At 21.8% G+C, this 14,762-nt stretch overlaps 3 protein-coding genes across 3 annotated transcripts in view; 1 reads left to right on the top strand and 2 right to left on the bottom strand.

Annotated features, from left to right (window-relative positions):
• Positions 1-6,769, bottom strand: part of LOC127281951 (uncharacterized) — a 70,813-nt gene extending 64,044 nt beyond the window's left edge. The window contains exon 1 of the mRNA XM_051305970.1: positions 6,289-6,769. Within this exon, the coding sequence (XP_051161927.1) occupies positions 6,289-6,359 (71 nt within the window). The 5' untranslated portion in view covers positions 6,360-6,769. The remainder of the gene's footprint in view (positions 1-6,288) is intronic.
• Positions 6,770-9,768: 2,999 nt separating this feature from the next.
• LOC127281949 (60S ribosomal protein L18) lies at positions 9,769-11,534 on the top strand. The gene is made up of 4 exons (XM_051305968.1): positions 9,769-9,844; positions 9,982-10,068; positions 10,753-10,959; positions 11,147-11,534. Exons 1-4 carry the CDS (start codon positions 9,842-9,844, stop codon positions 11,414-11,416), a joined length of 567 nt encoding a protein of 188 aa, XP_051161925.1. The 5' UTR covers positions 9,769-9,841; the 3' UTR covers positions 11,417-11,534.
• Positions 11,535-11,726: 192 nt separating this feature from the next.
• LOC127281948 (L-lactate dehydrogenase-like) lies at positions 11,727-14,624 on the bottom strand. The gene is made up of 8 exons (XM_051305967.1): positions 14,209-14,624; positions 13,779-13,908; positions 13,426-13,543; positions 13,048-13,221; positions 12,691-12,864; positions 12,478-12,595; positions 12,262-12,385; positions 11,727-11,991 (listed from the first exon to the last, which is right to left on the bottom strand). Exons 1-8 carry the CDS (start codon positions 14,412-14,414, stop codon positions 11,827-11,829), a joined length of 1,209 nt encoding a protein of 402 aa, XP_051161924.1. The 5' UTR covers positions 14,415-14,624; the 3' UTR covers positions 11,727-11,826.
• Positions 14,625-14,762: the final 138 nt, after the last annotated feature.

The following is a 14,762-nucleotide window of genomic DNA, read 5'->3' as shown; positions in this document are numbered from 1 at the left end:
CATAAATTAAAATTTTAAAAGATCCGTTTCAGGAACAAAGATAAAATTCGAAATCCTTCTCTCAGGTATATTAAGGATTTTTTTTTTTTTTGTATTTATTATATAGAGACACTCCCCGTTCAACAGAATGAAAAATATTAAAAATTTTTTCATATTTATTTATAAATAATTATAATAATTATAAATAATAAATACAATAAATATTTATTATTAAATAAATATTAAAAAATAAATAAATTAATTAATTTAAATAAATTTTATTTTATTCATTTAAGTAAATTTCAATTTATTTATTTAAATAAATTTCGTTTTATTTATTTATTCGGAAATATTCTTTATAATTTTACCAAATTCAATGGACATTGTCATATACAGCCATTGTTAAACAGTATGTCATTTATTGCTCAACAATAAAATATAATGAATTATTTACTTCCAGTTAATAATTCATTATAAAATATTAAACCATATTTTACTTGAGTTATTTAAAAAAAAAAAAAAAAAAAAAAAAATGGCGAACAGAATGATTTACTTGAAAGAATATGAAATGAGAATGAAGCATGAAGGTAATGTCAAGTAAATGAAAACAGTATTCATTTACTATATATACATAAACAATATATTTGAGAAAGAGAGAGAGAGAAAAAAAACGTCAACTTTGCATAAACAAAACTACAAGGTACCAAACATGTAGTTAAATTTTATTAATACTAAAGAGTAACAATATAAAAGCAAAGGAAGTGAAGTGTACGTTGATCATAAGGTGAATGATAAGATGACACATTAATGTTCCTATCATCAGTTGACTTCAAGTATTGCACTTGAGGCACGTGTGCAACCGCAAACATTGCAAAAATATAAATATTTTCCCGACAACATCTTCGACATTGCGTTTTAATTTTTACATAGAAATTTTTTAGTTTTTTTTCAAAAAAAATTTTTCTTTAATTAATACAGTTGATCCTTTGTTATGGAGACACATCGCTAGAATATGTATCTCAATAACGAGAGTTTTACTGTATTTATTAATTTTTTTTTGACACACTAGAACTCGAGGTAGTGAGACACTGGAAACGTTTTATCCAACGAACTCGAGTTTTACTGTAATGTTTTATTTTTATTTGCATTTTGAAACCTTAGTTAATGTGACACTAAAAACTTTGTGTCCCTCTAACACGAGTTCCGATGTAGTATTTCCTTTTTACTCGATTTTTTATACACTAAAACCTTCGTTGTTGAGACACAGAAAATCTAGTGTCCCACTAACACAAGCTCCACTGTATTATTTTCGTTTTTCCCAAATTTTTTTAAAAGCTAAAACCTTAGTTAGTGAGACACTAAAAGCTTCGTATCCCACTAACTCGAGTTCTACTGTAGTATTTTTAGTTTCGTTTCTGTACACTAGAACCAAAGTTAGTGAAACACTGAAAACTTTGTGTCCCTGTAACACGAGTTCCAGTGTAGTATTTCCTTTTTTACTCGATTTTTTGTACACTAAAACCTTCGTTGTTGAGACATTGTAAATCAAGTGTCACTTTAACACGAGTCCCACTGTATTATTTCCTTTTTTATTCAATTTTTTATACACTAAAACCTCTGCCGTTGAGACACTAAAAATCTAGCGTCCCACTAACACGAGTTTCACTGTAGTATTTTAATTTTTCTTCTTTATACACTACAACCTCAGCTATTGTGACTCATCGATTGTATGTGTCTCAATAACAAGAGTTTCAGTGTATTAGAAATTATTTAAAATTTTATAAAAAAAATTATTTTTTAATTCTTTTTCTAAAATTGTTTACATTCAACGAAGTGTAAAGTGGTTGTGAACAAATTGTATTGGTTTTTTTTTGTGATTAATATTTATAGTAATTTAACGATGATTCAAGATCATTGAAGCTATCGATAAATTGTGGTTCGATTTGTGGTTAATCGGCAAATAAACTATAAAACATTAAACGTAGACACTTTCTAAATGAAGCAGGTGAGTGCCGTAACATCGAATCACGCCTCGATGCAATCCAGCTTTTGATTAGGACGCGATGATGCAAAGTTTCAAGTGTATATTGTACATGTATTGAAGATAAAAATTCACAATTTTTGAAAATTTCATGATTTTTTTCCATTTTTTTTCTCTTTTATTTATTAACAAATATTATTATTATAAATTTTAAGTTAATAAATAAAGAAACTTTTTTTTCTCGTCAAAATTAATATAAATTTCAAAAAAGGACTTTTTATATATTTTTTTTTTGGACAGAAATTTTTTGTATAACAATTTCAAAATTTTTAATTTAAACTAGAATTAAAATAGTTTAGAATTTAAATTGAATCACCCTTAAAAAATAATTCATTTTTTAAATTTTGTTTTTTTTTTTTAAAAAAAAAGATAAAATTTTTTAAAAAATAATTCATTTTTTAAATTTTGTTTTTTTTTTTTTAAAAAAAAGATAAAATTTTTTTTCGCGGAAAGAATTTTATGAACAGTAATCACGTGTTGAATCATCGACGTCAATTATATTATCGTTTGACGGTTACATTTTTTATATGTGCGATTAAAAGGAAAAAAAAAACATTTTGAAAAAATTTTTAAACTAATGCGGATCTATTTTTTGAACTTCAGTTAATTGTTTTTTTTTTTTTTAACTAATACATTAATTATTTATCCAGATTATTAATTATTAATTATAATAATATTATACAATAATTCTGTTTGATCATTGTTATTATAATTATTATTTTTATTATTAATAAATAATTTTTTTATTAATTATTATTAATACCTATTAGGTATTATTATTATTATTATTATTATTATTATTATTATTAATATTTTTATTAATTAATTAATTAATAATAAATAATTAATAAAATATAAGTGAAAAAAATGTTTAAATTTTTTTTTCATTTTTAAAATTAGTGCCTTAGTATAAAAATTGAAAAAAAAAATTTGAGGTTTTTTTCGGGGGATTTTTTTTTGTGTATTCAGAGATATGGGATATTCGTGGAATCCTTTCTCAAGGACTTGAGTGCACCTTGAAAAAAAATAAAATTAAAAAAATATATTATAAGATATATAGAATCAGGCCTATGGAGCTTTAGCCTTATATATATATATATATATATATATATATATATATATATAATATATAGTGAGCTCGCGACTCTTTGAGTCGAAAGTTAAAATTGTTGCACAACAATTTTACCTCTATACCGCGCTACTGGTTGCAATATCGCAATATCCTTGTCTCTTATAATGTGCTATACTGTTTTAAAATCCGAGGTGCTTGTACTCGAGAGGCAGCACTCTCGTTTACTAAATGCGGTCGACATTCGAATCCATAAAAGTTTGATTTTTTTTCTCTCTTCTTCTTCTCTCTCTCTCTCTCTCTCTCTCTCTCTCTCTCTCTCTCTCTCTCTTTTTCTTATCGGCTGCATACTATGTATATATATATAAAAAAATACATATATTTATTTATATAGAATAACGAACACAACGGAAATAAAAATTAATTTTCCAATTAAATTTTTTTTTTTTTTTTTTTTATTTCATATTTGGTATATATATTTAATTCGATATCCTGAATTTTATAGTTCCATTTTATTTTCATATTTGCAATAACGTTTTTTTTTTGCAGGGACATTTTTTTTAAATTAGTTTATAATAAAATTACACAACATGAATTGTAAAAAATTTATTTATATGTACAGAAAAAATTTAATATTTAGTATATCTAGGTAGAAAAAAATTATTTATTTATAGAAATAAATTATTTAAAAAATAAAGAAAAATAGTAGAAAAAATTAATTAACTTAGAAATTAACAAAGTGAAAAATAAAATTTTAAATAAATTAAATTATTTATTTATTCAATATACGAGAGTAAAAAAAAATATAATTGAAAATATTACATCAATGTGGTAGAATGAAAAACAATTTTTCACAAAAATTAATAAATAAATTTTTTTTTTTTTTCTAATGGAGTTGACAATAAATTTTTATCAGTTAAATTGTAGCGTGTGTTATATCAGAATATTATTATTCTTTTATATATAAAAAATACCTATAGGATTTAATGCGACGAAATTTTAACAATTTTTTATTTTCTCCAATTATGTACATAAAATTATTTTTTTTTAAACTATGAGAAAATTTAACATAAACATATTAAATTTTTAGTTAAAAAAAGAAAAATGAAATTTAAAAATAAATACTAAAAGTAAAAATTTACAAAATAAATAAATATTGAATAAATAAATTATAGAAAAAGTAGAAAAAAAAACTTGAAAAAAATTTAATTCAGAATAAAAATAATAAAATAAAAATAATTAAACAAAAAGAAAATTTAAAAAAAAATTTCTGGACGTAAATGTTTTATAATTTAAATAAATATGTATTTACAAATGAAAATGTATCGTGTGAGTAATTTTAAGTCTCGTCAAAACATGTGTGTAAATTGATATATATATATATATATATATATATATATATATATATATATTTTTTACACAATGTATAATTATAAAAAAAAGTAGAAAAAATTAATTGAAAATCAAATCGCAAAAAAATGGAAATTGCTTTACTCGCGACTGTTGCCAAGGCCTCATTCTTCAGTTGAAACTCTCACACATTCAAATGTGTACCAAGAGTGTCAAGTTAAGTTTATAAATTGCATTAAAAAAAAAAAATTATTTGCACTCAAAATTTTTTTTTATTTTATTTATACAGTAATTAAACGAAAAAAAGTTTTAAAATAAAAATTAATTAAATTATTAATTAGAAAATTAATTAATAAATAGTAATAATAATAACAATAATAATAATAATAAATAAAAAATCTTTCTTTACAAAATTATAAATAAATAATTTTTGATTGAAAAGAAAGAAAGAAAAAAAAATGAACAACTAATTTTACTTTATCTTTTTTAATATTATTTATAAAGGAAGTAATTAAATGCTTATAAGAAAAATTTTATTTGACCATTGAAAAAAAAAAAAATTTTTTTTTTTCAAGGACAAGAAAAAGAAGCTTATGTAAGATATAAATAAATGTTTGTTACTTTATTATAAATTGATTGCGTCCCGCTTTCTTCTCGACACTTCTTGTTTCATTCACACACACACATATATATATATACATTTAGACGTTTAATTTTTCATTAAAAAAAAAAAAAAAAAAAATTTGCAAAGTAAAATAAATTTCCTTTTTCTTTCAAATAATAATTTTTTTTTCATAAAAAAAATTTGCATATCAATAGATTTTTTTTTTTGTCTATTTTTGTGCTCAATAAAAAGACACGTTTTCTGAAATGTATGAAAAATCACGATTTTCTGGTAAAAAAAAAGAAATAAATAAAATCTCAGTAAAATAATAATATTGTTACTTTTTACGTACTATATGTTACAACATATGTTTTTATTCAAATCGAAAATTTTTTTCTTTTTTTGAGAATTATATAAAATTTATATAATTAAAAATTTTACGCTACTTAAATCCGATTGTCGATTTATTTACTTTTTTTTATATTTGGTCCACGTTTTAATAAAAAATTTTCTATCTTATTGATATTAATTATTATTTATTATTATTATTATTATTACGAATTGTTTTAATTATAAGGAAATAATATAAAAAGTTTATTATTATTAATTAATTATTACTTAAATATTAATAATAATAATATTAATAATAATAATAATAAATAATGATAATAATAATGATCGATACTAAAAACAAATGTTAAATTAAAAAATAACTTTTAATTATTTTTTAAAGAGTGAAAAATGTTTTTTAAGATTCACTGATTGTGATAAGGAAAGTTTTATTAGAAAAAGATTCTTATGTTTTAGCAATAATTTTGATTGTAACAAAATTATCAATTGAATTATTTTGATTATTTTAATAAATTACTAATTTATTTATTATTTTATTTTCAATCATTTTGTCTGTCAAATAATAAATTATTATTTTGTTGTTTAACCCAACAAAAAAAAAAAATTGGATAACATCGAATTATTTCTAATAAAATAATTATAGTATTTTAACCAAATTATTATTTGCCAAAAATTTTTTTTCTTTCTTACAATAAAAAAAAAAACAAAATTATTTGTACTCAACACCAAAAAACAGTTTGATTGTAAAAATACAAATCAAATTTTTTTTTACAGTTATTTTAACTAAATTTTTTTTTTGATATTTTTCTCTTTTTATAAAATTAATTTCTTTTTTTTTTTTTTGTCAGGGACAAAATTTCTTGAAATATTCCGATAAAATTGAGTGAAACTCACTTTATCAGGATCCTCCAGAAACAGCCAAAGCTGGAGCCATTTGGCACTTCGCTTGCGTATGATATAGTCATTTCCGGTCCGACCGGGAAATTGGAGCACACCTAGTTTCCTTCCTCAAAATAAAAAAAAAAAAAAAAAATGAGGAGGAGGAGGAGGTTCCAAGGGAACTTTTGGTTCCCTCTTTACACAATGTTTCCGTTTTTCTTTGGAAACAATAAAAAAAAATAATAATTTTTTTTTTTTGAGCACTCGCGCACAAAGCGGCGCGCGAGCCGCGCTCAATTTTTTTGATTTAATTTTTCCCCAAAGGAGTGTGTATGTGCGATTTTTTTTTTCTAATTTTTTAATCCTAAGGATAACGCGTCAGTAATCCTAAACATTGGGACTAGACTTTTTTTTTTTTTTTTTTTTTTTGAATTGGTGGACAGAACCAGCTGACCAAGAGACGACCGAATGTCTACTGTTTAAGTTTACCTGGCGAACGTCAGGACTTACCTGAGAACGGGGCCCGTATGCCACCACTACCTGGGGGTCAGGTGCGTGTCAATCAGGCGGAAAACCCGTTTGAAAAAAAATAATTCATTTTCTCCCATTCTAATTTGTTTAAATTAAAAAAAATTATTTTTGAAAATTTATTTTAATAAAAATAAGAATTTTTTACAGAGGTTTTTGTAAAATAAATTTTTAATTTTTGTTTAAAGCCATGGTAGGAAATTGAGGCTTAAAAGGGTGATCAACCCCCTTAAGACTGACTGAAAAGAAACAAAAACGATTTTTTCATTAGTGATTCGTTTTTTTTTCAATAAAAGTAAACGAAAATTTGATAAAATCATTTATTTGAAGCAACTAAATATTTATTTAGCTCTGAGATAAATAAATTTTTTTACATATATTTTTTATTAATAAAGAATCGTGAAATAAATAAATAAAAAATTTATTTTGATCGCAATAATATATTATTTATATTTTAAACAAATGTTTGTTAATTACAATTATTATTATAAATAAATATTTGATCATTATTATAAACTATTATTTGTTAATAATAATAATAATAATAATAATGATTATTATTAACAAATTATTAACAAATAATAGTTTATAATAATAATAATTGTTACTAACAAATACTTGTTAATTACAATTATTATTATAAACAAGTATTTGTTAATATAAATTATTACTTTAAACAAATATTTGTTAATCATAATAATTATTAAAAACAAATAGTTTTATTAATTATTATTAATATTTTATACAAATGTTTGTTAATAACAATTATTTTAAACAATTTTATTGTTTATAATAATAATTGTTATTATTAACAAATATTAGTTTATAGTAATAATTTTTATTAACAAATACTTTTTAATTACAATTATTATTATAAACAAATAATTGCTTATAATAATAGTTATTAACAAACATTTGTTTATAATAATTATTGTAATAAACAAATAATTGTTAATAATAATTATTGTAATTAACAAATAATTGTTTATAATAATTATTATAAACAAATAAATAATATCTATTAATATAATTGTTATTAACAAACATTTGTTTATAATAATTATTGTAATTAACAAATAGTTGTTTATTATAATTATTATAAACAAATAAATAATATCTATTAATATAATTGTTATTAACAAACATTGTTTATAAAATTAATAATAATTAACTAATATTTGTTTATAATATTAATAATAATTAATAAATATTTGTTTATAATAATAATTATTATTATTATCATTAGTACGGCACTGAGTTCGTTTTGCAGATTGCATACCTAATCGTGCATGAGAACTGAAAGAGTTTTGATGTTCAAACTTTTCAATTTAACGAAGTGACATCTGGTAACGGATTTTAAAGGCTTTGATTCACCTTCATTGTGGCCTAGCCTGAGGCAAAATTACAATGTCCTTCCTGGGTACCATCATCATTAATCGACCATCACATATGTATACATACATATATATATATATGCTTATGTGTAATATATACCTTTCCCCAAAGATCACTTTTATAACATTTCCCTCCATTCTTATTTATAAATATATTTATATATATACTATTTTTTTAATATAACACAAATATAAACGTGTACTCATGTGACCTACGATTAGAAAATTTATTCATTTTTCATAATTCTTATGGAATATTTTTAATATTTCCAATAGAATATTCCCAATGTAGTTTAGTGGAATATTAACAAATATTAATATAGAAAAAAAGTTTACGAATATTGAATGTAACATTACTAATATTTCTGTAGAATATTCTTAACATTACTAGTATTCCTTTGGAATATTTTTAACATTACTAATATTCCTGAGGAATATTCTTAAAATTTAAATATTCCGTGTAGGCCATTCTAATATTCTTAATTTTTCCATGGAATATTTAACAGTTTAATGGAATATTCCATAAGCAACAAAAATATTTTCATATACAAAAAAAAACACTAGAGATATTAGATATTAAAATATTATATCTATAATATTATTATGGAATATGAACAATATTACAGTGTAATATCCTCTGTAATATCATACGGATACTTTTATCTAACATTCTCTGAATATTCCTTACAGAATATTACCAATATTCCTTATAGAAAATTACCAATATTCGTTACAGAATATTACCAATATTCCTTATAGAAAATTACCAATATTCGTTACATAATATTACCAATATTCCTTATAGAATATTACCAATATTCCTTATAAAAAATTACCAATATTCGCTTACAGAATATTACCAATATTCCTTATAAAAAATTACCAATATTCGCTTACAGAATACTACCAATATTCTTTACAGAATATTACCAATATTCCTTATAGAAAATTACCAATATTCGTTACGGAATATTACCAATATTCCTTATAGATTATTACCAATATTCCTTACAGAATATTACCAATATTCCTTAAAGAATATTACCAATATGCCTTACGGAATATTACCTATATTCCAGCGTAATATCTTCTATAATATCGTAAGGATATATTTATTTAATATTTCAGGAATATCTCTTATAGAATATTACTAATATTCCAGTGGAATATCTTCAGTATAAAGATATTTTTATCTAACATTCTAGAAATATTCCTTATAGGAAGTATTTTTCTATTATTTTTTTAGGAATATTTCTCTAACATTTTACAATAATATTCCCATATTTTTTTTAATATTCTTTAAAGTATTTATAATAAATTTTTTTTAATATTCCCAATGGAATATTCTTAATATTTAAATGTAACATTCCTTGAAATATTCCCCATTGTTTTCTATGGAATATTTTAACAAATTTAATAGATATTATTTAATATCTATATAATTATTTAATATTTTTAATATTTTTAATATTTATGCGAAATATTGTGTGAGTAAATATTTCCAATTTTTCAGCAAATATTTTTGAATATTCGCGGGTAAAGTTAAGTTTTGAATGTGTTTGTGATACTACTACGTGATTCATTTTTGTGTGTGACATGCGCGAAAAATCAGCTGTTGTAATGTCAGTTTACTTTTGATTGTCAAAATGGTGAGTAAAACGTGACTATTGTAGCATTTTTCATCCAGAAACATCTTTGAAATAAATATAAATTTTTTAAAATTAATGATATAATTAGAAAAAAATGGTTTTAATTTGTTGAAATAATAATATATTTTTATTTAAAGGGTATCGATATTAATCATAAACATGATCGTAAGGTGCGAAGGACTGAGCCAAGATCACAAGATGTTTATTTACGTCTTCTTGTCAAGGTATTGTTTATAAAAAAAATTTTACATTAATTAATTATCAGTTGTTGCTAATATTTTTTTGCGACTTATTTTAGTTTTTTTGTAAATTGAATTATTTTTTTTTTGTTTCTGGAAAACATAACCTTACTTTTAGGTTAGGTTACTGTTTAGCTTTATACAAAAACAGATTTTTATTGAAATTTCTTTGTTTATTGTAAATTTCTGTTAAAATAGTTTTATAATTGATGGAAAATTTATTTTTACTGTTTATTTTTTATTACGTTTAAATTTAAATATTAAAAATACCTTTTTTCAAAAATTACTTCAATTTACTTTTATTTATTTTTATGTTTATTTACTTTATTTAATAAAAAAAGTTTTAATTATTGAAATAGTTTAAAATAATTTAAATTTATTTTTAAAATTAGATAATTTATTTATTTGTAAAAAATCTAATACAGCGAACTGCACTCTGTGTCAATCTGATTATTGAGAGATTGATCCAATTTGAATGTTTCGCTACAAAAAAAATATCAACTTTCCTATTCTGGCTTTTATTGTTTTTTTTTAACAAAAGTCTATTATACTAGTTGAGACAAATTTTTAGTTTCTAAATAAATATTTTTTTTTTCCTTTTTAAATATTTTACTAATTTAGGTAAATAATTTTATTTTTCGTAATAATAATTTTGAATTATTTTTTCAGCTCTATCGCTTCTTGGCAAGACGAACAAATTCAAAATTCAATAAAATAATTTTAAAACGTCTCTTTATGAGTAAAATTAATCGTCCACCGATTTCATTAGCTCGTGTTGTTCGATTTATGAAGAAACCAGGCAGAGAAAATTGTATCGCTGTTATTGTTGGTACTGTTACTGACGATTCACGAATTTTCGACGTTCCAAAGCTAACGGTATTCAATATTATTTTATTAAAAAAAAAAAAAAAAATGGAAACAATTTTTAAAACAGTATTTTTTCAATTTAAATGGAAAAACATTATTTAAAATTTTATTTTAATTATTTTTTTAATTATTTTTTTAATTATTTAATTTTTTTTAATTATTTTAAATTATTTTTAATAGTAATAATTGTTTTCAGGTATGCGCTCTTCGCGTAACGGAAAAAGCAAGAGGCAGGATCCTTAAAGCAGGAGGTGAAATAATAACATTCGATCAATTGGCATTGAGAGCACCAACTGGATGTAAAACAGTTTTGATGCAGGGTCGCCGTAATGCACGCGAAGCAGTGAAACACTTTGGAGCAGCTCCTGGTGTTCCTCATTCGCATACAAAACCATTTGTTCGTTCAAAGGGACGTAAATTTGAAAGAGCAAGAGGCAGAAGAAAGAGTTGTGGCTACAAAAAGTAAAATAGTTTACAAAAAAAAAAATAAGCACATCAACAACGACCAACAAAAATTTACGTATGTATTTTTTTTTATTATTGTAAACATTCAGAGAGGAAAATAAATATTGATTACCCACATATGTATATAAAAAAAATTTCTTGTGCTATTTAATACTATTTTCACCTCTAATTTTCAGAAAATTTAAAAACTAATAAATAAAAATCGAAATTTCTATGAAATAGAATTTGAAATTTCGCTTAATAAAAATTCATTAAGTGAAATTTTAATTTAATTTTTTTTTTGTCGTTTACAAAAAACAAAAATTGGAAGATACAATATATGTTTTTTGGTTTATTAAAATAACGAAATGTACAGATTTAAAAGAACGGAAATTTAATAGAGAAAAAAAAAATAATTGGGCGTAATAAAAATTAAAGTTTTATGTTCTTTTGTATATTATTTACAACATTTGCCGATGTTTGATATAATTTTCTTTCTAATTCCGTCATTCGTTGACGGACAACGTGAGTTATTCCATTTTCACCAAGAACACAGGGAATTGAGAGAAATATCTCGTGACAAATTTCATAGTGGCCCTGCAAAATTATTATTATTATTATTATTAATAAATATAATATTATTATCTCATTTAAATTAAATTTTACAAATTAAATATCATGTAAAAATATATTTTTCTGTAACAAAAATTAATCTAATAACAAAATTTACTGTTTTCTTAAAACTTTTCAATGAAATTAATTAATCGTTTAATAAATTTTTATAATTAATTAATCGTTTAATTAATTTTTATAATTAATAATTTTACTAATTTTTAAAATTAATTTTTCAATTGCGATTAAATTTACCTGCATGAGAGTGGAAATTGTCTTTACTTCGAGAGTATTGCGAAGAATGGCACTAGTTATATCAGCAATTGCAAGACCAACGGCAGTATTTGAATACCCTTTTAAACATCTAACTGTCGATCCACTAAAAATTAATTAATTGAAAAATTAATTTTTAAAAATAATATTAAATTATTATTAAAATAAATTATTTAATTAGTGAAAAAAAAAATTTACCACTTTACAACATCACTAAAAATATCTTTCCAATTTTCCTCATCCGTTTCTAATCCAATGTTTGGCAAAATATCGCGAAATTGTACACCTGCGATATTCACTCCTGACCATAAGGGAACTAAAATATTTTTATTTAAAGAAAAAGTTTTTTTTTTAATTAATAAAAATTGGTTCATTTTTTTTTTTGGAAAATATTTAAATAGTAAAAAATGCCTTGACTATCTCCATGTTCACCGACGATATGTCCATGAACAGAAGTGGGAGCCACTCCAATTCTATTGGCAATCATGTAACGAAACCTGGCGCTATCTAGGTGCGTTCCACTTCCAATTATTTGATTAACTGGCAATCCACTCACCTTCCATGTTACCCAGGACAAAATGTCAACTGTAATTTATAAATTTTTTTTTTTATAATTATTTATAATTTTATAATTTTATTTTATAATTTTATTTTATAATTTTTTTTATAATTTTTTTTTATAATTTATTTATAATTATTTTTTTTAATGAAAAAAAATTGAGTAAAATATATTAATTTTTCAAATTTGCATATTTAATGAAGTTTAACCTGGATTGGTAACCACAAGAAAAACGGCATTCGGACTATATTGAACTAAAGGTGGAATAATATTTTTGAGAATATCCACATTTTTCTGTACCAAATCTAATCGACTTTCACTCTTTTTTTGACGTGCACCAGCTGTTATAATCACCACTTTGGAATTGCTTGTAACACAAAAATCTTTTGGGGGAGAAAAAAAGTAAGTTAATTTAATTTATTAATTTAAAAAAAATTATTTTTCTATAATTTTTTAAACAATATCTAAAATACATTTTTTTTTGTAAATAAATTCCATTTTATAAAAAAATCCATTATAAAATATTTTTCAGCGAATATTTTAATTTGTAATTAAATTTATTTTCACGAAAAAAAAAAAAAATCCACCTGTATCATAATCAATTCGTGGATTGTCAAGAAAAACTGATCCCTGACAATAGTCCATACCCTCGCCTTCTAATTTTTTTGGAAAAGCATCCACGATCGCCAAATGATTTGTTATTCTCTAAAAATTTTTACAAGCATTTTTTATAATTATTAACATTATTTCTTTATTAATAAAATTACTATTTATTATTAAAATTATTATTTATTATTAAATAAATAAATTTATTTTAATTTTTTCTATCAATTAATTTAATTAAATTTAATAAAAAATGGCAATTAATTTAAAAAAAATACTAATTAGTATTTTTTTTATTATTGAGATAAAAAAAAATTTTTTTTGCATTTTTTTTTACCTGGAAAAGAAGAGCATTCGCACATGCAATTCCCACCATTCCTGATCCAACGATAGTAACTTTATTTCGTGCATCTCGCACAGGTTCTGAGACATTGCAAACGAGTTCTTCTTTTAAACACGGTTGAGGTCTGTTTAAAAAAAATTAAATCAAAATTTTGAAAATGAAATAAATATTTAAAAAATTTATTCAAATTTAATAATAAATAATAATTTCTAAATAAAACAAATAAAAAAGTAAGCAAAAAAAGAAAATTTGCATAAAAATAATGATAATTTAACTAAGACACTAATATAAAAATTATACTAAAAAGAAGGTACAAAATAAAACAGAGAAATAAAATTTTTGACAAAAAAAAAATTAATTTAAATAAATTTATATATAAAAAGTATTCGAAAAAAATTTTTTAATTAAAAAAAAAAAAACTTACGCTAAATTTAGTTTTTGAACATCTTGCTTTGTATCATTTTGCCTATCACAAGCTTTTGATGTGGAATTCCTTATTTTACCACCAAACACATCATTCAATATTGTTGCTGGATGTAAACGATTAAAATAACATGTTGTTGAAAAATATTTTACTGATGGATTTTTTATCAATTGTCCAGATATTCGAAGTGCCGCAAAAAATAACATAATTTTTTGACAACAAATTTTTACTTAACAAAATTTTGTCGTACACATTTATTACACGTGTACATTGCTTGGAAAAAAATAATATTTTTCTTCCTCTCGTAACAAAAAATAATAAAAATTATTTATTTTTTATTCCTGTCAAAAAAAAAAAAAAAATTAAACGCTAACTTCAGTTTTACCTTTTAGACAAATATCATTTGTTATACAAATCCATGGTTACTTAAAATTTTTAATTCTTTTTTAAAAACTCTATATAACATTTTTTATATTTAAAAAAGAATTTAAAAAAGTAAATAATAGAAAGTAGTAAAAAGTAAAAAAAAAAAATTTCTAAATTGTAAATTTATA

Source organism: Leptopilina boulardi, unplaced genomic scaffold (genome assembly GCF_019393585.1).
Source record: "Leptopilina boulardi isolate dan_hultmark-lab unplaced genomic scaffold, ZJU_Lbou_2.1 LbouV2_278, whole genome shotgun sequence".
NCBI lineage: Eukaryota > Metazoa > Arthropoda > Insecta > Hymenoptera > Figitidae > Leptopilina > Leptopilina boulardi.
The sequence above is the reverse complement of the archived record's forward strand: the minus strand, read 5'-3'. Positions and strand labels throughout refer to the sequence as shown.